At 40.5% G+C, this 26,581-nt stretch overlaps 1 protein-coding gene across 5 annotated transcripts in view; it reads left to right on the top strand.

Moving 5' to 3' along the window:
* Dennd4c (DENN domain containing 4C) overlaps positions 1-26,581 on the top strand; it is a 95,915-nt gene that overhangs the window by 62,040 nt on the left and 7,294 nt on the right. For 4 of the 5 annotated variants that reach the window (XM_021229613.2, XM_021229612.1, XM_013116494.3 and 1 more), the window contains 11 exons: positions 204-350; positions 5,810-5,929; positions 6,832-6,978; positions 9,285-10,459; positions 11,621-11,798; positions 12,673-12,782; positions 13,061-13,236; positions 20,451-20,633; positions 21,461-21,656; positions 24,177-24,422; positions 25,448-25,565. In XM_021229613.2, coding sequence (XP_021085272.1) covers positions 204-350; positions 5,810-5,929; positions 6,832-6,978; positions 9,285-10,459; positions 11,621-11,798; positions 12,673-12,782; positions 13,061-13,236; positions 20,451-20,633; positions 21,461-21,656; positions 24,177-24,422; positions 25,448-25,565 — 2,796 coding nt within the window. The remainder of the gene's footprint in view (positions 1-203; positions 351-5,809; positions 5,930-6,831; positions 6,979-9,284; positions 10,460-11,620; positions 11,799-12,672; positions 12,783-13,060; positions 13,237-20,450; positions 20,634-21,460; positions 21,657-24,176; positions 24,423-25,447; positions 25,566-26,581) is intronic. The other variant, XM_005074276.4, reaches the window with a different exon arrangement.

Genomic DNA, 26,581 nt, shown 5'->3' with positions numbered 1-26,581 from the left:
TTGTAGACATGAAGCTTTAATTTTATGAAGTAGAGAGCTTAATTATTTTTGATATTTTCATTTATAACTAAGCTAGATTTCCTTATGTTTTTGTCATAGAAATCTGCAAATTGTAGTAATTACAAATTAACTGTGGGTCATTCATGTTTAGTTTCAGAAGTACCAGTGCATGAATTATTGAACTACATTGTCCTTATCTTTAGCTCCTCAGAATGCTGCAGGTGGAAGTGATGGGGACACAGTGAGCCATGGTAGTGTGGATAGTTCTAACGATGCTAACAGTGGGGAGCACACAGTCTTCGTCAGAGACTTAATCAGCCTTGATTCCATTGATAATCACTCTAGCACAGGTACTAAATCTGTATTCTACTAACCTTTCATTTACAACTATGACTTTTCATAGCGGGAATGCTTTCAAAGTAGTATATTTCACTGCGAGGGTTACGCTTCTGCACTTACTTCCTGGATTATGAGACTGACTTTGGGATGCAGTGTACAGTGCACTAGATGGTATGTGTGTATTCATTCATCTTAAGTTATGAAAGTGTCTGAGGCAGTTAACAGGGATCACAACCTAGTGAACTTGAACATTACTGATGCAATTTATAAACCCTTTTTTTTATTAAGTTGGAAGTTTAACCATTAATTTTGAAATTATAGATACCGGAAAAGGGAAGAAAATAGGTGATTTGAAAAAGAATGTGTATAGTCAGTACCTCTCATTGTAGAAGCTGCTTACATGTGTGTAGCCCCGGCACCATGACCATCTTAAGTCAGAGTGATTGCAGTGACATGAGAGCCCACTGGGCAGGTGTATGTCTGCACATGCTCTCTGTGTGTTGTCTGGTTGCTGGTGTTCAGTCCCCTTTAGAGAACTCCCAGTCTAGTTCCTGTGCTTCCTCTGATGAGCTTGTCGTGATGACTGAAGTTTCCTTTTCTCTGCTCCTTGTTGCTCTGCTTTTCACTCTGTGCTGTGTCTTGGTGCTGCGTTAGTCCTGGGCTGTCAAGGTGTGGGGCAAACAGACTTGTGAACTGAAGCTGTGGATACACGTGTGCTTTAACTCTACCCTTGAATGTAACCCACTTCAGGTAATTTTCCATTTATTAGGTTAAAGTTTGCTGACACTCAAGGGTGGGGGAAAAATACTTGGTTGTATTTTAAAGGACAATTTTTAATTTCTTGACTTCTTTAGATAAGAGTAACCTTATATAGGCTTTCAAAAATCTCCATGCAATAATTTATGACCAGTTTACAAATATTTATTGTCTCACTTGGAAATAGAGTATGTTTTGCTGTAATGATAATTTTAAGATTTGTTTGTAATATCATTGCATGAAATGGTCCATTGTTGAGTTGTTGAGGCTCTTGCTGCTTTCCTGAAGTCTGCTTAGTTTTTGTGCCTGAAACTGCCTTGTTGCAATTACAGGACTGAAGACAACAGGAGCCTATGGGTTGCCATCTTGATAGTGATTAACCTTTTCAATTCTGTTTGTAACTTAGCAAGAAACTTTTGTGGGACTCTTATTTGTTAAGATTTTATTTGTTTTTATTTTATGTATATGGGTGTTTACCTATGTGTTATATGTGTGCACCATGTCTGTGTCTGGTGTCTTGAGGAGGCCAGAAGAGACTCTGGAGTTACACTGAGTTACTGCGTGGGTGTTGAGTCCTCTGCAAGAGCAGGAAGTACTCTCAGTTGTTGATCCTCTCTTGCCCACCTCCCCCTAGGACTTTTGTTTTAAAGTTATCCTAAAGCTATCTTGTTTTTTTTTTTGCCTCTGTTTTATTTTTCCAGATACTTTATTATGTTAAATTTCCATTTGGTATTTTATTACATATTATTTGGACAAAATAATGTTTCTCATTGTGATATTTTCATATAAATACATGGCTATCTTTTTAAATATTTATTTACTATGTATGCAGTGTTCTGCCTGCATGTATGTCTGCAGGCCAGAAGAGGGTGCCAGATCTAATTACAGATGGTTGTGAGCCACCATGTGGTTGCTGGAAATTGAACTCAGCACCTCTGGAAAAGCAGCCAGTGCTCTTAACTTCTGAGCCATCTCTCCAGCCCCCATGAATATAAAACGTTATTTTAAAATTAACTTTATTTATAAAAAAGACTAAGTATATAATTTTGTTATAAACTTAGTTTATGAGGAATACTGATAGCAAGAAATACATCTTCATTTCCTTATTCCTTGGATTTTTAAAACTTATAAAGGGGGCTAGAGAGATGGATCAGAGGTTAAGAGTACTGACTGCTCTTCTAGAGGTCATGAGTTCAATTCCCAGTAACCATATGGTGCCTCACAATCATCTATAATTCAATCTGGTGCCCTTTTCTGGTATGTAGGCAGAACACTGAATATGTAATAAATAAATAAATAAATCTTTATAAGGGTAATTTAATCTTTTACTGAAAACAGAAACAAAAACAAGTATCCTAGTTATTGATGTAGCAATTACAGTAGTTAGGATGGCACTTGTGAGACCTTTCATATATTTTCACCTTCGTTATTTTAACTTTACTTTGAATGTTTAGATGTTTTCTGCATGTTTGTCTGTGCGGCACATGTATGTCTGTGCCCTCAGAGGCCAAAAGAGGGCATCAAAACCCCTGAGACTGGATGAGTGAGTGGCCATGTGGGTGCTGGGAATTGAACCTGGGTCCTCTGGAAGGACAGCAGTGCTCTTTACTGCCAAGTTTTCTCTCTCCACCCTTCAGGTGAATTTCTAGTGACTAAGCAGTAGATACTACATTGCCCGTGACTGTGTGTCCTTAGGGTTTCTAGTGGAGCCATATCACACTTGGAGTCTTCGGCCTGCTGCTCATTATGCTCATGTCATGACATTGTCTTGTGGAATCTTTCCACTTTGTGCCCATTCAGGGACTCCTGGCATAACTCTTTCTTTGTCCATGGCACCATTAGAACAATAGGCTTTCTGAGGAATCCAACAAAAAAAACCATTATTTGTTGGTTGGGATGAGGGCGGGAGGGGGACTAGTGTGGAGGGCAGAGGCTCTCTCCCTTCACCATGTGAGTCCCAGGCTTGTCAGGCTCAGGAGCATGAGCCACTACCTGCTGAGCTGTTTTGCCACCTCTGAAGTTAGTGATTCTAAATAGTGGTGATTAGTCACCTTTTACCTCAGTATTTCTTTCTGACAGTCTCATTATGTAGTTCTGGTTGTTCTGGAACTCACAGAAGTCTACCTATCTCTGCCCCCCCAGTGCTGGGATTAAAGGAGTTCACCACCACACCAGACTGATGAGCATTTCTTTGTTATGACTTTAACCTTGTTGAAAGATTCATCTTGTGTTGTAGAATGTTCTTTTTTTTTTTTTTTTTTTTTTTTTGGTTTTTCCAGACAGGGTTTCTCTGTGGCTTTGGAGGCTGTCCTGAAACTCGCTTGGTAGTCCAGGCTGGTCTCGAATTCACAGAGATCCGCCTGCCTCTGCCTCCCGAGTGCTGGGATTAAAGGCCTGCGCCACCAACACCCGGCCTGTAGAATGTTCTTTAGCTGGTGTTTTGTATTTCCTTTCAGTTAGCTTAGGTTCTATGTATCCATTAGTGTATTGCATATGTACTTATCCTTCCCAGATGGTTATGTGCATATCAGCCTTTTATAAGTAGTGTTAATTTTGGTCAGTTGATATCAGTGTGGTCTGGTTTCTCTGTGTATATATATCTTACCTCATTTAAATCATTAGCTACTTTTAGGGGGCTGGGGGAACCATGAAACCATGTAGTGGTATCCCATTTTTTTAGTGAACATTTTAAAATGAGCATCCATTGATGATGCTTGCCTGAGTCAGTCTTTACTGTGTTGGTTATAACGTGGTGGTGTCAATACTGTATTTAGAAGGTGGCATTCTAATGTATTCAGGAAGGTCTTTTCTTTTTGGGATTATGGATCACTGTATTACCCGTTCTCAGATTATACCTCAGTGCTGGCTGCGTGGGTGTTCCTTTAAACTTGCTTACTATTCCTCTTAGATGAGTGGTTATGGTTCTTTCTGGGGCAACAAACCCCCACCTCATTTTTGTACCTACCCTTCCTGAGCTCAGGAATTACCCTCCTCCCCCAACAACCCCAATGGAGACTAGAATTTAGAAGTCCAAGTCTGGGTCTCAGCGTGCTCACTGGGTGTTGTGGCACTGCTTTTAGACTTCTCAGAGACAGGACTGGAAACATTATGTGCAGTGTTGTAGAAATACCTCCAGTTCCACGTCAACCCCACAGGATTTTTTTTTTTTTTTACCTTTCTTCGGTTGTTTTTCTTTTTTTTAATGAAGGGTGGGGATGGGCGAAATGGTAGAATGCTTGCCCAGGATACACAGTACTCTGAATTTAGTTCCAGTATCACACACATAAAACCTCCTATGTTCTCCCATGTTGAAAACCTTGTCTCCTGATACCGTTTTCGTTTAGTTGTTTGCATAAAGCAGCTTCAGGGCTGGGAGAGGGTTGGATCAAATGTGATAAAGATACATTGTTCACAAGTATGGAATTGGCAAAGAATAGATTTTAAAATGTCAGATGGTTTTTCAAGTTCACTCTACCCCCTCCCCCACGCACACACCTGTAGGAAATAAACCTACTTAGCTTTCCCAGATTTGACTTGTACTTTCATATTTAGAGTGTGGATGGATTCCAAGTATTTAAAAGCTAGACTTGGAGTTAGGTATAGTAACACATACCTGTAGGCCAGATAGGGGCAGGAGGATCAGAAGTTCAAGGCAAGGCTCAGCTACATATCGAATTTGAAGCTAACCTGGGCTATAGGAGACACTGTCTCAAAAGAAACGAAGTTCAATACAGGGGATGGCAAGATGGTTCACTGTCAGGAGGTACTAGTTGCTGAATCTTATGACCTGAGTTCAATCTTTGGAACCATATATAGCAGAAAGAATCAATTTCCCAATCGTTGTCCAGATTCCCCACACCCTCAATATAAGAGAAATGTAATTTTAAAATATTTGGTTAAAAAGTTATGTAGATTAGCCTTCTCTTGATCCATATAATAAGTTTATGTTGTTTGATGTATAGTATTAGTTGGCTGTATCTGTGCCTCTTTGCATCAGTTTTAGAGACCCCCTCCTTTGGGGGGGGTTCGAGACAGGGTTTCTCTGTAGCTTTCGAGGCTGTCCTGGAACTCTCTGTAGACCAGGCTGGTCTCTAACTCACAGAGATCCGCCTGTGTCTGCCTCCCGAGTGTGGGGATTAAAGGCATGTGCCACCACTGTCTGGCGAGACCCCTTTAATTTTGTTGACTTAAGTTTTTGAATTGTAGAAATATATTACAAATAAAATCAGCATAGTAAACCATACTTGCAGAAGTTTCCTCTTTAAAAAAAAATCTGTCTTCCTCCACCCTTTGTAGGTAAACTGTTTTTATTGTTTTCTTACAGTAAAAAATTTATTGCCCTTCCTACATTTCTTTTGCAAAAGAGGCAGGTATGTGTTTCGGTCCCTTTTTGTTCTTACCAATAAATTAAATAAATAAATAGGACAATATGATATAGATCCTCTTCATAAGAGATTCAAACTGCTTTGTCCAGTTGCTTTTAGTTTTAGGTGAGGAAATGAAGGTTCGATGCTTTCACCCGTAGAGCCGTCTTCAGTCTGCTCTATTCTCCTCACCTTTGCTCATCACTGTTTCTGAAATGTGTCCTGTGAGAGTTGCTTTTTATTTTATTCTCATTTTCTCTCTTGGGTTTAATTGTATAGACATGTGGCGTTTTCTGTCTATAACTGTCTTAAATGTAAGGAAAAATTTACGGTGTGCATCTTTTAAACAGGCGGTCAGTCTGACCAAGGCTATGGCTCCAAGGATGAGCTAGTCAAGGAGGATGCAGAGGTGCCTGCACCTGAGGAGCAGGAGTCCCAAGACCTGACTGCCACAGAGCTGCACATTGAAGGCAAGTGCTGATGCTGGTGAGCACTGTGTCAGAGCATGCCCAGATTGCTTTACTGCTTGATTTCAGCAGTAATTCTTAAACCTTACGTAAGGCCTACTTCATTACATTTTAGCAGACTTTAGAAAGTTTGTAGATTATCCTTAATTTTGGGGGAAAAAAGTGCCCTTCATTGGATAATTTTTTGACAAAACTAGGACTAATTTTTGTTGTATTTTGGTCTTGAACTCCTGTTCCTGCCGCCCCTGTCTTCAGAGTGCTGGGACAGTAGGCATATGCCAGTCACTATGCCCAGCAAGCAGTAAGATCAAACTTCTGAGCTGTCAAAACTGATTCTTCCTGTTCTTTTCCCTTCTCAACTTTGGACCTGAGGGATACTCCCAGGCCCTCAGAAGACAAACACTATGCATCCTCAGGCCATGGGTTCCTTTGACACAGTCCTGTCCCCACCCCCCCCACCCCACCTCCCAACAGAGTTTCTCTGTTACAGTCCTGCCTGTCCTGGAACTAGCTCTGTACACCAGGCTGGCCTTGAACTACTCTGCCTCCCGAGTGCTGGGATTAAAGGTGTGCAACACTCCACCCAGCTATAGTACTTATTTTGTGCTCCAGAGTTATACATAAGCTATTTGATAATGGAAGAAATAGAAGTCAAGGCCAAGGGCTTAATTGATTTACTGAGAAATGCTCAAGACCTGATTATTGAGTGCTAGAGTAAAACATTGTGTCAGTCAGTACTCTTGGTATTTGTGATATAAAATAAGCCAGGTCCAGTAAGTCCGTGAAGAATAGTGTATTCACCCCTGCTTGAAGAAAGACTATATCCATATGTAAAAAAAAACTCTGGTTTCTGATCATTATTGTCAAAAGTAGGAATGGTAACATCCAAATTTTTTTTTTCCCAGAGGTATATGATGAGTCTGCCATTGTCTCAAAACCATCACAACCTAGTCCAGAATCTCAGAGTCCTACTGAACCTCCTGCGTGGGGCAGCAGTATTGTGAAAGTTCCATCTGGGCTATTTGACACCAACAATAGGACAAGTAGTACTGGTAAGTAGAAAGTGACCTCCACCCACTTTGGAAATAGAGTCTCTCACCTTGTAGTCAAGCTGACCTTGATCTTGGTATTTTCTCCACCATGCCCAGCTAAAGTGTCTTTAAAGATGCTAGTTCTGCTTGCTTGTTATAATGGGCACACTAAGAAGCCATGAATGAGCCTGAATTCCGTAAGCAAGCTAAAGTTAAAATCTGACTCAGAGGGACAATTGATAGTCTTGCATGGTGGCACACACACACTCACTCAAAAGAAATATGGGATAATAATTAAGCAGACATGAGAAAATATGTAAGTTATATGAAAATACTATTTTATATGAGAGAATTGGGCATTGACGTGTTTTAGTTGTCACCTGTTTTAACCTTTGAGGGATTGGTGTGAGGTATGTTAATGTGGTGTGCTTTTCTTGCTGTGGTACCTGATCTCGTTGGTCATTCTTTTTCATTATAAATAATGGGAGTACTATAAGGTCTCCTGTGCTTGTCAAGAACAGAGGCAATGATTTGAACAGACCCCCCAGCACAGCCAGGATTATACAGAGAGGCCCTGTCTCTGATGGATGGAAGGATGGATGGATGGATGGAAGGATGGATGGATGGATGGATGGATGGATGGATGGATGGATGGATGGATGGATGGGATTGAGGCAGGAGCAGAGTGTTGAATGTAGAGTCCAGGCTGGCCTTGAACTTGGCAGTGATCCCTTAGCTTTCACCCATTGCCACAGTGATTTGCAAGCATGTGCCAGGTACCATGCCTGACTTGATAGTGTATCTTGATCTTAGGAGATTTATTCCATAAAGAAAGGAAGAAGTGGTACTGGGACTATTTAAAATTGAAAATAAACTGTGCTAATGAACTGTGGAACTACAATGAGAGCTTGAGTACATTTTATATTCTTTTCATACATTACGTCCCGACTGCAGTCTCCCCTCTCTCCACTCCTCCCTGTCCCTTCCTCCTCATCTTCCTTCTCACCCAGATCCGCTCCTCATCAGTTTCTCTTCCAAAAAGAAAAGAAAAGAAAAGAGTGGGCCTCCCGGGGCTATCAACCAAACATGGCATAACAAGTTATGATAAGACTAGAGAGCCTCAATAATGATCTATTTCTAATGTATTGAGAAAGATGTCAAAGTGGATTTAATTTTAGAGTGTAACAGGTTTAATTCCCCTAAAACCTTTTAAAACTCTTCTCAGTGCTTATGGCTAACTAATTGACATTGCTTTTTTTTTTAATTTTCCAAAGAACAAATTTAGTACAGATTATTTTTAAAAAGAAACAGTTCACAAATATGTAAAAACAATTCATAGTTAACTAAACCAGTTTAAAAGATTAAAACTTTAGTAATACACTCAAAGACATAAAATGAACCTAATAATTTTTTTAATTAAAAAAAAAAGACCACTTGCTTCCGTAAAGCAGTGGTTGGTTCTTCAAGCTTCTCGCATGTTTTGTTTATCTGCTCTAATGGCCCAGTCTGTGTTAGTTGCCATTGTTTTCTTAGCACCTCATATGGTTAACAACTAGTAGGTATTCACATATTTGTTGAAGGATCAAATAAAGATTTCATGATCATGAGCCTCTTAAGAATTTTTCTGATTTTTTTTAAACTTTGAAGCAATTCTTTTACTTTGATATAGTAATGCTTTGACTGTAACAAATGTGTAATTTCTCCATAATTACAAACTTGTTTTGTATAAAGTAGATCTTTCCCACATGCGCGCGCATGCGTGTGTGTGTCTGTGTGTGCGTGTGTGTGTCTGTGTGTGTCTGTGTGTATGAGATTAAGCCCAATTCTTTCTTTTTTATCCTGAGTAAGTGCTTTAGCACTCAGCTATATCCCCAGCTTTCTGGTAAGTATTTGCTGAATTGGATATATGAAAGTTAAATTAGAAAATTATTTCTTTTAGAGTCTATTTAACTCATTATTTTTTCTAAATTTACTCCAAAAATTTTAAGAAGCATAGGCATATGTTTGTTGATAAGGGAGACAATGCAGGCAAATCCAGTGTGGACTGCATGCTGTGTTTTCATAGAGGAGGAGGGTAGATGTTTAAATGTTACCTGCAAGAGGCAGACTTGAGTATATTTGGGGTGTACTTTTCCTGCATACCTTTTATATAGCTTCTAGATGAAAACCAGACATCCTAACCGCTAGACCCCATGGGAGATGCTGCTTCTATACACCTTCCAGATCCTCTGTAGCTTTGCTGTGGGCATAATCAGAGCAGTAAGCATTTTATTTGTTACTCTGGAAAACACCGATGTTTCACTTAATATATCACTGCCCCCCTTTAGGTAGTACATCAAATGTGCTATTTTCTACTCAAGCTCTAGTTGAAGATTCAGTCTTTGGTGATGTTAGTAATTTGAAGAAGAGTGGTGATAGAGGAGAAAGAAGACAGAAGCATTTCCCAGAGAGGAGCTGTAGCTTCAGCTCGGAGAGCCGAGCCGGGATGCTGCTGAAGAAGAGCAGTTTGGATCTGAACACAAGTGAAATGGCTACCATGATGGGAGCAGATGCCAGGATCCTCACAGCAGCACTGACATGTCCTAAGACTTCTCCACCTCATGTCTCAAGAACTCACAGCTTTGAGAATGGTACCTGTCACCCCGCTGACACCAGGACTCGCATGTCGGAAGGCACTTGGGATTCTGAGCACAGATCGTCTCCTGTGCTAGAGATGTTGGAGGAAAGCCAAGAGCTCCTGGAAAGTGTGGTTGATGATAATGCCGCAGAGACTACAGCAAAGGTTACATGTGACAGTCTACAGAATGATAGTGACAGTAACCAACCTACAGACAGGAAGGCAGGGTCCCAAGATACAGTGAATAAGAGAAGTAGTTCATATGCTGTTGGGAAAGCTGTTGAAAGGGAAGATGTTGAAATTGGATTAGATCCTTTGTCTCTCTTAGCCACTGAATGTGTAGAAAAAACTTCTGATTCTGAAGATAAGTTTTCTCCAGATAAGTTTTCTCCAGTAATTTCACGTAATCTGGCTGATGAAATTGAAAGTTACATGAACCTAAAAAGTCCTCTGGGTAATAAATCTTCTAGTATGGAATTGCATGGAGAGGGAAACCAAGAGTCTGGCTCTGCTACTACATTTGCTCACCCTTTAGAAAGGAGATCGAGTCTGCCTTTAGAACATGGTCCACCAGCCCAAGACAGTACAGACATTGAGAAAAGCTCCCCTGCAGTGTCCAAATCTAAAACATTGACTGGGCGTTTCAAGCCACAGACTCCTTACCGCACTTACAAAGACCGGTCCACTTCCTTATCAGCATTAGTGCGTTCTTCACCAAATAGCTCTCTGGGTTCTGTAGTGAATTCTTTATCAGGGCTAAAGTTGGACAATATACTCTCAGGACCCAAGATAGATGTCCTAAAATCTAGTATGAAACAAGCAGCAACAGTAGCCAGTAAGATGTGGGTGGCGGTCGCATCTGCCTACAGCTACTCAGATGATGAGGTAAGGATATACTACTGCATAGTCTGTCTAATATAGGAATGTTTGTAGTGCTTTAGTGTATATGTTTGTGTTTGTATAATCTAGAGATTTCTGCTAATGGTATTTTTATATCTTAAAACTTTAAACATGTTCTGTTGGTTTTTTTTTTTTTTTTTTTTTTTTTTTTGATTTTACGAGACAGGGTTTCTCTGTATTGTTTTGGAGGCTGTCGGTCCAGCCTGGCCTCGAACTCACAGAGATCCGCCTGCCTCTGCCTCCCGAGTGCTGGGATTAAAGGCGTGCGCCACCAACGCCCGGCCATAAAGTAACTTAAGACAATTAATTATGTATAAATACAGTGTCAGAATTGCCAAGCTTGTTGGCACTCACCTACAATCTCAGAGCTTGGGAAGTAGAGGCATGAAGATCGGGAGCTCAAAGTCATCTTTAGATTTGTAGTGTGTTTAAGACCAGTCTGGACTACATGAGATCTGTCTTAAAAAGGAAAAATGGGATGCTAGGGAGATGGCTCAGTGATTAAGAGCACAGAGAACCTAGGGTTCAGTTCCTGGTACCACATGGTAACTCATAGCTGTCAATAATTTCAGTTCCAGAGGATCTTATATCATCTCTGATTTCCACATGCATTGTACACAAGCGGTACAGTCATACATGGAGGCAGAACCCCATGCATATAAAATTTAAAAAATTTAAGAACTAAAAAAAATATATATATTAAACACAAGCAATAGGAGATTTACTCATTAGGTAATAATGTGTAAGTAAGTGATTAGTGCACCTAGGGCATAATCCAGTCTTTTGAAGTAGATCACTTTGTGAGGGGACAGGTTTTGAGCACCTCATTTGTTTGAATATCTTAAACTATGTAAGTTTTAAAAGTCAATTGAAATAGCTTTAAAGGTTTTTGTTTTGTTTTGTTTTTCGAAACAGGGTTTCTCTGTATTGTTTTGGAGCCTGTCCTGGAACTCTCTCTGTAGACCAGGCTGGCCTTGAACTCACAGAGATCCGCCTGCTTCTGCCTCCCGAGTGCTGGGGTTAAAGGTGTGCACCACCAACGCCCGGCCTTAAACAGAAATACGGAGTTTGATTCTGAAAGGAGTAGGGAATATATTTCCATTGCAGAAGACATTATTTATGTGTGTGGGTTTTTTTTTTTTAAAGGAAGAAACTAATAAAGATTATAGTTTCCCAGCTGGCCTAGAAGATCATATAATGGGGGAGAATGTATCACCTAATACAAGTATCTCAGGGCTGGTTCCCAGTGAACTTACCCAGAGCAACACAAGCCTCGGCAGTAGTAACAGCAGCGGAGATGTTGGAAAATTGCAGTGTCCAACAGGTATGGGGAAGACTGAGTTTTGTGTTTTGCTTGCTTTTACTTACTTGTGGTGCTGAAGATTGAATAAGGGCCTGTGCATATTGGGCAGCAATTCTACCACCTAGCGACACTCAACTTACTTTTAACTTAGATGTTCATAGCATAGCACTCTGAATGTGTGACATCTAAGTGCTGTTAACATGTATTGTCACCTGGATCATCAGTAAGGGATATGCGCTCTCGCTCTCGCTCTCTCTCTCTCTCTCTCTCTCTCTCTCTCTCTCTCTCTCTCTCTCTCTCTCTCTCTCTCTCTCTCTCTCTCTCTCCTCTTTCTCTCTCTCTTCCCCCTTTCTCCCTCTGTCTCCCTCTTTCCCTCTCCCTCCCACCCCTTCCTCTGCCTTTGGCTAAAGCCTTTACAACTGAATTTATGGAATGGGGCCTTGAAAAAATATATTTTTTAACTTGTTCTCTGGGCAGATCAGTGATTGGATGATTTTAAGGATCTCTGGGGATACAATTGCCTTTTATTAAAAACAACTATTATCTTTTTTTTTTCTGATTCTTTGAGACAGAGTCTCATCATGAAGCACAGGTTTGTATCCCATAATTCTCCTATTCCCCCATTCCAAATACTGGCATTACAGGTATACACCTGTAGTCATCTAAATTGTCATTAGGAAAAGTTGAGAGAATTATGTAATAAACAATTACATATCCTCTATTTAGATATTATTTTATCAATGCCTATATCTATGAGCACATACACATTTATATAGTGAATCATCTGTAAATACCAGATTTCATGGCACCTCTCTCCTTAATATTTTAGTGTATATTTCCAAAACATTGAGAACATTCTCCTACATTATGTGTTCTTCTTCTTACTCCTCTTTAGGTGAAATTCCATTTTCAAAAAGCATCAAAGGGCCTGACTTTGAAAAATCAGACCATGGTTCTTCGCAGAATACTAGTATGTCTAGCATCTATCAAAATTGTGCAATGGAGGTAAAGATTCTGTAGTCATCATACATGTGGTAAAGTGACTGTAAACATATTATCTCGTACTAGCACTTAATAGGATTCAGTGGGATCCATGTGAATAGTTGTATGAGTACTTGATATCTTTGAGGCAACAGACTGGTAGTTTTGTCTATAATATAAAAGAGCTGTTAACTCCAGTTGAAACAAGTAGAATAACTAAAAATTTCATTTTATTTCAGTAGAATAGACCATTCAGATTCATTTACACCATAGAGACTCTCAGTGTCCTACTTTCCCTTTAGGTTTTGATGTCAAGTTGCTCACAGTGTAGAGCTTGTGGAGCTCTGGTTTATGATGAAGAAATCATGGCTGGATGGACTGCAGATGATTCAAATTTGAATACAACCTGCCCATTCTGTAAAAGCAACTTCTTGCCTCTTCTCAATGTAGAATTTAAAGACCTAAGAGGCTCTGCCAGGTTAGTATTGTCCAAGGAGGTGTGTGCCGCGGCTCTTCAGGCAAGGGTAAATCATTCACAGCTGGGGCCAACCACATCTTCTGGACTCTCTGGGCTGTTTTTTCTCTCTTATATAATGTATAATACCAGGAGTAGATTCTTGAAATTAGACTCAGTTTATAGATGATTCAATACTAGTGTTTGGTGTTATTTCAAAACTTCTTGGGCTGAGGAGATGTTTTGAAAATGTTTCCTAAGCAAATATGAGAGCCTAAGTTTGGATTCATAGCACCCAGGGAAAAGCTGACCACCCATCTGAAGTCCCAGCACTGGGGAGGTAGAGACAGGTAGGTCCCAGAAGCTCACTGGCAGGTGAACCTTGCCAAATCAGTGAGCTCCAGATTCAGTTAGAGACACTGTGAAAAATAGGAAGGGATGGTGGGGGGGAGAGAGAGGAGAGAGAGAGAGAGAGAGGGAGAGAGAGAGGGAGAGGGAGAGAGAGAGAGAGAGAGAGAGAGAGAGAGAGAGAGAGAGAAAGGGAGAGGGGAGAGAGAGAAAGGGAGAGGGGAGAGAGAGAGAAAGGGAGAGGGGAGAGAGAGAGAAAGGGAGAGGGGAGAGAGAGAGAAAGGGAGAGGGAGAGAGAGAGAGAGAGAGAGAGAGAGAGAGAGAGAGAGAGAGAGAGAGAGAGAGAGAGAGAGAGAGAGAGAGAGAGAGAGAGAGAGAGAGAGAGAGAGAATGAATGAATATATATATATATATATACTGAAGCCAGGCATCCTGGAGAGAGATTGAAGTGGACATGGGACATTGACCTCTGGCTTCCACATCCTATATCTACACTCATGTGTACATGTATGCACACAAAGCTTATGCCTAGGCGACGTAAATTAAATCTTCAACACACCTTGTTGCCACTGTCTGGTACAGTGAGATGAACAAATCCTAGGTAATAGAGGCTGGGATATGGCTCAATAGTAGATCACTTGGCCTAGCATGCATAAGGCCTAGCCTTGGAAACCTAAGAAAGGAGACTAATCAGTTTGTAAGCAATTGAAAGTTTGGTAAGTAATTGAGAAGTGTATGACTTAATCAATGACATGGATATTTTATTGCTTTGATATTGTTTTGACTGGTGGAAATAAAACCCATCGCTTCATGCATATAAGGGTGTGCTCTGAGCTGCGTTCTTAGCTCCCTTAGGGTTTGCTGCTGCTGCTGTTGATGATGTTTAATTTAGTTTAGAAGTGTTTCTTCTTTTCCTGTTGTCTTCAGGCATGAAACTTGGATCATACTCTTAACATAAAATCCTCATTGGCCTGGCAAAGGCCCTCTTTCCTTTATTTATCAATTATACTTACTAATATTATCTATGTGACTATGGGTACATGTATGTCATGGTACACATGTAGAGGTTGTTACCTTCTACCTTGTTGAGACGAGCTCCTTCCTATTTTCTGCTGCTTAACTGAATACTCCAGACTAGCTGGCTTCTGAGCCATTTCTCCTACCTCCATCTCCCATCTTGCCTTAGGATTGAGATTACACAGTCTCTTTATGTGGGTTCCTGGAATCAGACTTAGATTGATAAGACTTGTTCAGCCAGCACTTTTCCCACTGAGGCATCTCCCTGGCCCTGGGTCATGTTTTTGTTTTTAAGATGTATTTATTTATTGCATATACAGTGTTCTGCCTATATGCCAGGAGAGGGCACCAGACTGAATTGTAGATAGTTGTGAGCCACCATGTGGTTGCTGGGAATTGAACTCAGAACCCCCGGAAGAACAGTCAGCGCTCTCAACCTCTGAGCCATCTCTCCAGCCCCATTGGTCATGTTTTTTTAGTCAGTCTGTTAGTCTGTGTCTTTTAATTGGTGAGTTGAGGGCATTTGCATTCAAGGTTATATTTGGTTGTGTTTGTTGTTCTGGTTGTTTGGTCAGTTGGTAATTCTTCCACTGTGGATAGCGTTGATGTTCACTGGTTTGCTGTATTGGACATGATTGATTCCTTCCCTGTTTTCTGTTCATGGACTGTGTTCTGTCCTGTATTCTTGTGTGTGAGCTGACTTCCTTCACTTAAGAATTTTCTGCAGTGCTGACTTAATTGTCATGAGTTGCCTTGACTTGTTTGTCTTGTGATACTCTTTTTTATTGTTGGTTTTTTTGTTTTTTGTTTTTTTTTTACGAGACAGGGATTCTCTGTATTGTTTTGGAGGCTGTCGGTCCAGCCCAGCCTCGAACTCACCTAGAGATCCGTCTGCCTCTGCCTCCCGAGTGCTGGGATTAAAGGCGTGCGCCACCACCGCCCGGCTGTGATATTCTTTTTTTAATTAATTAATTTTTATGTGTATGAATGTTTTGGTTGTGTATATGTCTATGTACCGTATGTGTGCCTGGTGTCCTCCCGTGCAGGAACAGGGCGTTAGATCCCCTGGAACTGGAGTTAGGTTGTTGAGCCACCATGCGGATGCTGGGAATCAAACCTGGGTCTTCTAGAAGAATATCAGTACACAACTCCTGAGCCAGCTCCATCTTGAAATATCTTTTTTTTTTTAATGTATACAATGTTCTGCCTGCATGTAAGCCTGCAGGCCAGAAGAGGGCACCAGATCTCATTACAGATGGTTGTGAGCCACCATGTGGTTGCTGGGAATTGAACTCAGGACCTCTGGAAGAGCAGCCAGTGCTCTTAACCACTGAGCCATCCCTCCAGCCATCTTGGAATATCTTACTTCTCCATGTTGTTGTTGGTTTTATTGTTTGGCTGGTTGTTTTGGGGCTGGGAAAAGAACTCTTGGTTGACAAGTATTTACTCCCAAGATTTGGAATATATTATTCCATGTTTTGCTGGCCGTTAGGGGTGCTGGTGGCAAATCTGTTATTCTGATGTTTCTGCCTGTATATATTAACTAGTGATTTTCTTTTATAGCTTTTAGTATTGTTACTTTGCTTTGAGGTGTTTTTTTTTGTTTGTTTTGTTTTGTTTTTTTAAGATGTGTGTGTGTGTATGTGTGTGCATGCACCAACAGGGCAAAAGAGGGTGTTGGACCCCATGGTGCTGGCATGAGAGTGAATGCAGCATTCCGTGCCAGGGATTTCAGATGTTGGCAGGATGAATGTGGAAATTGTCACCCAGTGACGTAAACCCCAAAATTGAAGTGATAAATAGTTGCATCTTGGCTTCATCTCAGTAGGACTATTGGAGGAGGTTTTATCAGCATCTTCTCCCTCACCATTCCTGTCTGGATCCTGACCAACATCTTCCCATATAGAGTGAAAGAATATCCTCTGAGACCCTGACCAACGAAAAGTTGGGTTTAAACAGGTTGAAACCAGTTGATCTACCGACTTTTCCTGGAAGTTCCTTGGTACCCTTGCTGTTGTATTATGCCTACTGGCCAGCTTCTACACAAAGTATGGTGCTGTTTATGCCTCAGTACTTTGATGCTACTCGGAGTACTATTGCCCTAGCTAATGTAATCCCACAGGGCTTGTCTCTTTGGAATCAAATACTAAGGAGTGGGCTTGGAAGCGCTTTCCAAGCATTGAAAGGCACTGATGCAAAGAACTATCATGTTAATCTTTTCTCCACACTGTCCTTTGTATCTGGAAAGCCTGAGTAACCAGCTTTTTTGAAACTTGTAGTATGGGGGTCTTTGTGAACACCATGACCAGCAGAGTTCTAAGTGACTGATGTCAATTCAAACTTTGCAACTCTGACCCCAAGTAGTTTATTTTGGGTATATATAAGCACAGCATAATTTGTTGAAACTTTTCCTGGTGGTAATTTAGTCCTCTGTGTACAATAAAGCTTAAGAAATGAGTACATTCAAACTCTCTGTGAAGTACATGTGACATAAAGATGGGTTCTGTAGATTGACAAGCTCACTGTAAGGGTCTGCATCTGGCGTGACCTGGCCACACAGATAGCACAAAGGCCGCCAGGCTGTTAACCAGATCTACTCCCAGCCTTTTGGGTGGAAAACAGGTTATACCTCTCTCTGAAGGGACAACCTGTGAGTTTAACATTGCTGGTTCCCCTCGTGCTTATTTGTGAGTACAAGGACATCTGTGACTCTTGATGGGTTTGTTGTCTGTCTTCAGATGCTGCGTTTGTCCAGTGGTCTCCGGTATGCATCAGATCACAAGCCATCTGGGACCTTGTTCATTTTCTGGAAAGACATAAACATAACCTTTCCCTGATGTTAGGAGATCATCAGGCCCTTTTCATTGATTAGTTTCTAGAGCTTTCCCTTTAACATAAACTTTTGTCTGCAGCAGAACAATCATTATCCTTTAACGTGAAAAAATTTAAAGTTAGCATAGCTAAATGTAGCATAGTATGTGGGTATATATAACTCATTTTATTTTTAAGATCTGCTGATTAATTAGTTGGTGGTGTTCTACAACAGCTAGACCCTGTAAGGGACTCCAGTAGCATGATTACTATTCCATAAATTAAAATTTTTTTAAAAATTTGCTAGTATAAGCAGGCCATTATCAGCTTTTAGTTTCAGTGGGAGTTGTAGAAAAGGTGTATAGTAAATGATTAATAGTATCTGGATTATTTTGGTTGTGAGCAGAAGCAGCAATTATATTTGAAAAATACTGTTACATGAACATATTTTAAACATTCAGTTGTAGGCAGTGTTTCTCTGTGTCCCAGAAGCTGCTACAATAACCAGAGACTTATTAATTATAAATGCTTGACTGAAATCTCAGGCTGTTACATTTTAAATCAGCCCATATTTCTTATCTGCCTTCTGCCACACGGTGGTACATTCTTTCAACATGGCACATTCATCTTGCTTCTCTCTGCGTCTGCTCTAGACTCCTCAGACTCCACCCTTTTCCTTCCCAGCATTCTCTCTGCCCCCAAAACTCTGCCTAACTATTGACCAATCAGCTTTTTATTAACAATGAGAGCAACACATTTTCACAGTATACAGAAGGGTTATTCCACAGCATCTTATTCTCCTGCATTCAAGTGAGAAGAAATTGGGAAATGGGACTCCTAGGTCCAGCCCTCATAGGGTCAAAAGTCTATGAATTAGGCAAATATAAATGAGGTCAAAGGACAGAGCACTTTCCCCTTGTATGAAGAAGCCATTTATGTTTGGACAGCTTGTTTGGCAATTGTTTCCATACCTTCTATTTCTGTTGGGTGTGTATTTTGTTAAAAGATAGTTCAAACAAATTGAAAAAAACAACAACCTAGAATCTACATTTGACATCCTTCAACCTCCATTGTGTGATAGCTTGCTGTGAGCTGGTGTCCTTTGCCATAACTATGTATACATCTGCGCTGGGGTCTGTAGATGCTGAAAAACAATACATAGCAGAACTGGAGCAGCTACAAGCCTGGCTGCTTCCCTGAGCTGCGAAAGGTGAAGAAAGGTCAGCACATTGGTGTGAGCCACAGGGGTGCCTGGTTCACAGTGAGCTGCTAAGAGTGAGTGCTTGAATTTTTTAAAGCTCTTCCCCATGCATAGGTAAGATTTTTCTCCCTGAATCTTCATCTCCTGCTCTTAATGTCATTTGCAGTGGAAGGGATTGAAGTCTGGGCTTTGCACATAACTGGGCCCAATATTCTTTTTACTTCTCTGTTTTCTAGCATTTAAGTCTTTACCTAGGACCCTCCTTTATGGATGATGGTAGAAATCCAGCTTTTGTTTTCTCTATATGGTAAGCCACTTACCCCAACAAGTACATTGTCTGTCTTTTGCTAATGGATTTGCGAATGGATTTGTGGTATCAGCTTTATCACGAGGCTCTCTGGTTGAGCATTTTTGTGTTTATTTTGTGAATACATTATTTTTATTACTGGACCTTTGTATGCCTGGTAGGTGAAGGATATTTCTTTGGGATTTGTTTTTTTAATTCCTGCTTACAGTTATTCTTTCCTGTAGACTTTGAGGCCAACTTGGAATTCCTTCCCTTCAAAAGCTTATAGTCTTCACTGAGATTATGCAATAGTTATAGGTTAACTTGGGGAAAATGACTTTTTTTTTTAAAATATTTTATTTATTATGTATACAACCTTCAGCATGCCAGTAGAGGGCACCAGATCTCATTCAAGGTGGTTGTGAGCCACCATGTGGTTGCTGGGAATTGAACTCAGGACCTCTGGAAGAACAGTCAGTGCTCTTAACCGCTGAGCCATCTCTCCAGCCCGACTTTTTCAATTTTTTTGTCTTACCTAATGAGCATGATATTTTCTCCATATTTTCACATATCTTTTATGACCTTTACTAGAGCTTTCAACATTTCTTCAAATGTTCTTATACTTTTATGTTGATTTAATTGCATTTTTAAGCTATAGTTTTAGGAGTGATTTGTTCTTACTAAGTGGGTATAATGGAGCATTATTTTTCTCCCTGTGAGACTGGGGGTGGGGGAAAGCTTAAAAATTTGGGAGGGAAGGACAATGCTGGGGTATATTCTACTTCTGAAATACCTTGTGCCACTATAAAGCTTTTTTATCATATATGTATGCATATTTTTTTGTCTCCATGTATATATATATGTGTGTGTGTCATGTGTTCACCTGGTGCCCAGGGAACATTGGAACTGGAGTTTGACGGATAGTTGCAAGCCACCATGTGGGTGCTGGGAACCAAATTGAGGGCCTCTGCAAGAGCAACAAGTGCTCTAAATGTTGAGTCATCTTTCCACCCCCCATGCCTATGCCTGGAAATATTTTTTGCCATTGCTTCCTTTCTTAGTGTCAGAAGCCAGAATACCCTCTCCTTTGGAGATTTTAGGACGAAAAATGGGAGGAGTACAGAAGTGTGTATCTGAGTAGGGAACACATCCCTGTGGATTCCTAGCTAATGATTTATTATAAAGCAGCAATTCTGAGAAAGATCATGTGAGTACTTAGGGATTTAAAAGAGAAGAATTGGTTACACACCTTTAATCCTAGTACTTGGGAGGCAGAGGCTGGAAGATCCCTATGATTTGGAGTTGAAGACCAGCCAGGGCTATATAGTAAGGCCCTGCTTTTAAAATTATATATTGTGGTTATGGGTGTGTGTTTGTATATGTGAGGAAACAGGCGTGTGTGTGGAGGTCACACACAGGCTGACTTCCTCCTGAGTTGTTTCCTTCCACCGTGGGTTCCAACTCAGGTCTTCAGCCTTGCATAGCGAGCATGTTTACTCACTGAGATAACCTAGACTCGGGAAAATTTTTTTAAGTCTTTTTTTTTTTTCTTCTTTCTTTCTGTTCCTTATTTAGCTTTTTCTTGAAACCAAGTACGTCTGGTGACAGCTTACAAAGTGGCAGCATTCCATCGGCAAATGAACCCTCAGAACACAAACCTGTGTCTGGCTCCGCAGAACCTGACTTGATCAGCTTTATGGATTTCTCAAAACACAGCCAGACCATAATAGAAGAAGCAAGCTATACAGTCAAATCAAGGTACCACTGGGTGCACAGAATTCACTGTAAGAAATGAGGAATTCTGTAAACATTGTGTATTTAAAGACAGCCTGGCTTTGAGGTGCATGTCTGTCTGAGGGAGACTGTAAGTTCAAGGCCAATATGTGCTAATCAGTGAGAGCCTGTTCCATCCCTGCCCCCTGCCAGTGTAAATCAGATCCAGTCTCTGTTCTCAGTCAGATCGGGGCCTAATAGAAATTAAATGCCTCTCAGCAAATCTGTACTCACATACATTGAGTACTTCTTTGAGATTTTGCTTAATAAAGATGAAATAATTTTTGAATAAAGCGACTGAATACGCACTTAATTTTTTTTTTAACTTACACTATGTCCTCTTACACTCTTCACCAGTGAACTATCTGGCCAGTGTTTGAAAGTGGTTGGGAAATGTTTACTCATTTTATGGGGAGAGGGATGTTAGGGAATGAAGGGAATGAATGGTAGGGCTCACATGGGAGGCAAATGCTCTGCCATTGAGCCACACTTCAGCTTTATATTTAACTTTTTTTTTTAATTTATTTATGTTTGAGTGCTCTATCTACAAGTCCACCTTCATGCCAGAAGCAGGTGTCAGACCCCACTATAGATGGTTGTGAGCCACCATGTGTTTGCTAGGAACTGAACTCAGGACCTCTAGAAGAGCAGTGAGTGCTCTTAACTGAGCTGTCTCTCCAGTCTCACATTTAATTCTTAGCAGATGTTAATTCAGGTGATTCAGGACATTTTAATACATTGTAGAAAATACTGTACCTCTCTAGATTTCATTTGATTTTCATGACTAACAGCACTGCTTCATTTTTTTAAAGTGATGAAATAAAGAAAACCAGTGTTGATGTTCAAAGTATGAAAATTTCATCTGTGCCTAATAGTTTATCTAAACGAAATGCATCTTTGACTCGAAGTCATAGTGTTGGAGGTCCTTTGCAAAATATTGACTTCTCCCAGCGACCATTTCATGGCATTTCAACAGTTAGTCTTCCAAATAGTCTGCAAGAAGATGTGGTATGTATCATTGTAATCATACTGAATACCTTGTATTATGTCTTGGAACACTCCATAATTTCATGGTATCACATGAAAAGTGATAGGTACAATTATTTTGGTAACTCACACCTGTATTTCCAGTAGTCAAGAGGCTGAGACAGAAAGATTAAGGTGAGCTTGTACTACATAGTGAGTTCTAGGCCTGGCAGAACTACACAGTGAGACACCATGTCTTGGTGGGGAGATGGCTCAGCCATTAAAGTGCTGCTGCACAAACATGAGAACTTGAGTTCAGATCCTGAACCAGTGTAAGAAGCCACATATGATGACGCATGCCTAGTGATCCAAGCACCCTGTAGATGGAGACAGGGACATCTGCTGGCCTGTGAAGCAGTCAGTCTAGCTGCATTGGTGAGCTCCAGTGAGAGATTTTGTCTCAAAAATAACGTAGAGATTGGTTGATGGAAATACCCAGTGGCACACTCTGGTCTCCACATGTGGTATTGCAGGCATGTGCCATCATACCTACCTTAACTTTTTAATAAAGAAATTTTCAAAAATGTACGAAGTCTCACAGGCTAGCCTCAAAGTCGCAGAGATCCTCCTGCCTCTGCCTCCCAAGTAGTGTATACTGCCACAACCAACTTTGTTTAATAAGTCTCTTGACACAGTGTCTGCCCTTAGTCAATCAACTATGGCCATTCTTTCATGCACATCTTTATTCACCTTTATTTATTTTTGGTTTTGTTTTTGCTTTTGTTTTGTTTTTCAAGACAGGGTTTCTCTATAGCTTTGGAGCCTGTCCTGGAACTCACTCTGTAGACCAGGCTGGCCTTGAATTGCCTCTGTCTCCCAGTGATGGGATTAAAGGTGTAAGACACCACCGACAGCTTTATTCACTTTTCTATTCCTAGATTATTTTGAGGGCAATTTCAAACAATATATATGCTATGGGTAAATATTTCAGCATATATCTGTAAATGATGACTTTGACAAGTGCTATTATCATACCCAAAACCAGGTAGTCATTAGATATTCAGTCTTTGTCCTTTTAGTCATTATAGCAGTGTCGTATGTGGGGGGGGGGAGCGGGTAGGATGTAGTTTTAGGCATTAGGGTTAATGAAGTAAAGTTTATGTCTTGCAGTTGGTTGGTAAACTTCAGTCTTTAAATTGTAGGCTCCTTTTTTCTCCTCATAATTTGCTTGTTGATAAAACTAGATCCATGGGGCCTGGAGAGTAATTAACAGCACTGGCTGTTCTTCCTGAGAAGCTGGGTTCAATTCCTAGTACTCATATGGCAGTTTAGATCCCACCTCCAGGGGATCCAAAACCCCCACTTAGACATACATACATACATACATACAGGCAAAACACCAATGCACATAAAATAAAAATAAATCTTTTAGTTTTTCGAGACAAGGCTTCTCTTTGTAGCTTTAGAGCCTATCCTGGCACTTGATCTGCAGACTGGGCTGTCCTCGAACTCACATAGATCTGCCTGCCTCTGCATCCTGAGTACTGGGATTAAAGGCGTGTGTCACCACTGCTTGGCAAATAAATCATTAAAAAACAAAAACAAAACAACTGGACCCCTTGCCCTTTAACTACTAGAGGTTCCCACAGTCCAAAACCTTACAGATTAGGATTTGAGTCTGGAAGCTTTCATTTGGAATAGCCATCCTGAAGTAATTGAGGCTTCACATTGGTTTTTACACTTTCACTTTTTTTTCTTTATGGAGACAACATCTCACTATATAACCCTAGCTGACTCTGAATTCAATATTTTGATCACATTGGCCTCAAACTTGGAGCAATTCTTCTGTATTTGCCAGTCACTATTCCTAGCTGACAAAGAATGGAAAAAAAAGTATTCCATCTTTTAAAGTTGTGGAAAAAAAATGGCACTTTTTTTAAGTCTTTAAAAATTATTTTGGGGCTAGAAAGATGGCTCAGTGGTTAAGAGCACTGGCTATTCTTCTAGAGGACCCAGGTTCAGTTTCCAGCAACCACATAATGGTTCACAACTGTCTATAACTCCAGTTCCAGGGGATCTGACACACTCACATAAACAAATATGCACACACAATAAAAATAAATAAATAAGGTATTGGCAGGGCAGTGCTGCTGCACGCCTTTAATCTGAACACTTGGGAGGCAGAAGCAGGCAAATCTCTGAGTTTGAGGCCAGCCTGGTCTACAAAGCTGGCTACATAGAGAAACCCTGTCTCAAAAAAACCAAAACCAAAACAGAACTATTTTGTTACATCCATTTAAAGAGTCCATTGAAATATTGATTTTTATTCTGCAGTGATTTAGCTTTAGAGTAATCTAGTGGCCTTCTTTGCTTTTGTTCTTTATCATATTTTGCTGCAGATAGTAATATACCTGAAATACAATTTTAACAAGATAGAGAATCTCACTGGCAAACATACAGAATTAATTTTTGGTTGTGAGCCAAGCCTTTAACGGCTGAGCTATCCCTCCAGCCCCAAACATGCAGAATTAAATAATGTCCACTTTTTATGTATTTTTAAAGGACCATCTTGGAAAAAGACCCAATCCTCCACCGGTGTCTGTGCCCTATTTGAGTCCTCTGGTGCTTCGGAAGGAACTTGAATCTTTGCTAGAAAATGAAGGCGATCAGGTTATTCATACATCCTCTTTCATCAATCAACATCCAATCATTTTCTGGAACCTGGTTTGGTATTTTAGACGTTTGGACCTTCCTAGCAACTTGCCAGGGCTTATCCTCACATCTGAGCATTGTAATGAAGGTGTGCAGGTGAGATACTGACTTCTGTGCTTGGACTACACTGTGTAGCTTGAATGAGTGTGAGCCTCAAGCTACTCAATGTGTGTAAACAGTAGCTTTACAAAGTAGTAGATAAGACTTAGGATGGGGTGGTACAGTGTTTGGGATCTGAGAGCCTTCTGTTTTGTTTTGTTTTTCTTAAACTGTATGTGATCTCCATTTTTAAGGTGTTCTGGTCCAGGATAACTGACTTCTGTCTTCAGGCTATTAGCCATATCCCAGGCAGCAGTGAGGAGAAAAGTGATAGCTAAGAGAGTGTCTTCTCTGTTAGAGCTCATGGAGTTGTACATAGTGTTTCCATGTGTGTATCAATGTGGCCTAAACTTAGGTTGCTTTGTCTAGCTGCACGGGTAGCTAGAAAAGAAAGCTTTTACCATCAGCTGTCATAGTCTCTCCTGAAATATGCACAGCTATTTTATTTGAAAGGTCTTACCGTAATTTTCAGATAATAAAAGTTAAGGAAGCTAAGTAATTTATTTAAATGCCTCATTTGTAATCACACTAAAGCCACCTCCAGCCCTGCCTCCTAAAACCCTTACTGGATCATTGACAACAACAGGGAGCTGCATTTTATACATACTTTTATAATACAGCACATTGGGAGAAACCAGGCCCAAGCACTTGGCACATAACACAGTCTTTCCTAAGGTATTAGAAAGTATTATATGTTCTAATTTGACTTGTTTATTTTAACAAGTAGTGAGTGAAAAAGTTACCCTGTAAAGTTATAGACACTCTCATACCATGTCTTTTTAGACTTCGTTGTATTGATGATTAGCTTCTCCTGTGCCTTTGTACTGTTTACCAGTCTTTTAATGTCAGCAAAACCAAACTTCTGTGCCTGAAAATAACAAGGCAGTTTACCATAAGACATTGATAAGAGTTAAAACTTTTGCCAGAATTTTGGGTCTAGAATTTGAAAAAAAACTCACTAGGTTTTCTTACTACTTGAAACACTTTATTTGGGAAACTAATTTTATTAATTTCTTTTATAGCTTCCTCTGTCATCTTTGTCCCAGGACAGCAAACTTGTGTATATACAATTGTTATGGGATAATATCAACCTTCATCAGGAACCAGGAGAACCTCTGTATGTCTCATGGAGGAACTTGAGTAAGTAAAAGAGTTGAAGACACAACAGAGTTGGACTTGATGGCATATCCCTTAAATCCCAAGACTCAAGAGGCAGAGACCGGTGGGTTTCTGTGAGTTCAAGCCAGTCAAGGCTACATAGTGAGGCCCTGTCTGTAAAAAAGTCAAAGCAGAGCCAGGATGTAGTGGTGCACACTGATAATCCTAGTACTGGGAGGGGGAAGAGAGGAGGCAGAGTCAGGTGGATCTCCAAATTCAAGGACAGAGTGAGTTCCAGGACAGCCAGGGCTACAGAGAGAAACCCTGTCTTGAAAAACCAAAAACTGAAAACAAAGATGAAAAGGGCTGGCAGTGTGATTGAACAGGTAAAGCTTCTGTCGTCAAGCCTGGCCACCAGAGTCCAGTCCGGGGATTCCCATGTTGGAAAAAAGAGACTTCTTAAAGTTGTCCTCTGACTCCAAACATGCCATGGCCCTTCATACACATGTGTATACACACAGACACACAATAAATAAAAAATATTGCTGGAGACCTCTTTCGGTGGTGGAGTTCAGGTCCAAAAGAATATGTGTGGAGTTGGGGCGGAGGGGATGACAGACATGATCTGAGGGTGAATCAGGTTGGCTGCCAGGAGCGTTTAATTGAAAAAGGAATACACCTTTTATACTTTCTGCTTGCACATAGGATTAAACAGGAGAGAATGTGTGAACTCATTTGAGCTCAGCTACCTTTGACCTTAACAAATTGATATGCACCAGTCATATGTTACTGAAAAGGCCACAAGTTCCTCTTACCAGAGATAAGGAGAATGACTGCTTTATCAAGCAGGAACTTTCCTCAAGCTCCCCCCCCCAGGGAATGGAGACCCTTATCCAAATGCCTGATCTTGGAAAGGACTTCCAGGGAGCAGACACTGTACTTCTATATCCTAGTCTTAACGGCATGGGTCTATTCCCCTCACAATGCTCCCAAAAGGGGAGGTCTTGATTGATGTCTTACTCTTTTCCCATTATGCTGCACCATTCTGACTTCTCTAT

This window comes from Mesocricetus auratus, unplaced genomic scaffold (genome assembly GCF_017639785.1).
Source record: "Mesocricetus auratus isolate SY011 unplaced genomic scaffold, BCM_Maur_2.0 Super-Scaffold_100014, whole genome shotgun sequence".
NCBI lineage: Eukaryota > Metazoa > Chordata > Mammalia > Rodentia > Cricetidae > Mesocricetus > Mesocricetus auratus.
This window is presented reverse-complemented; position numbering and strand designations above follow the sequence as displayed.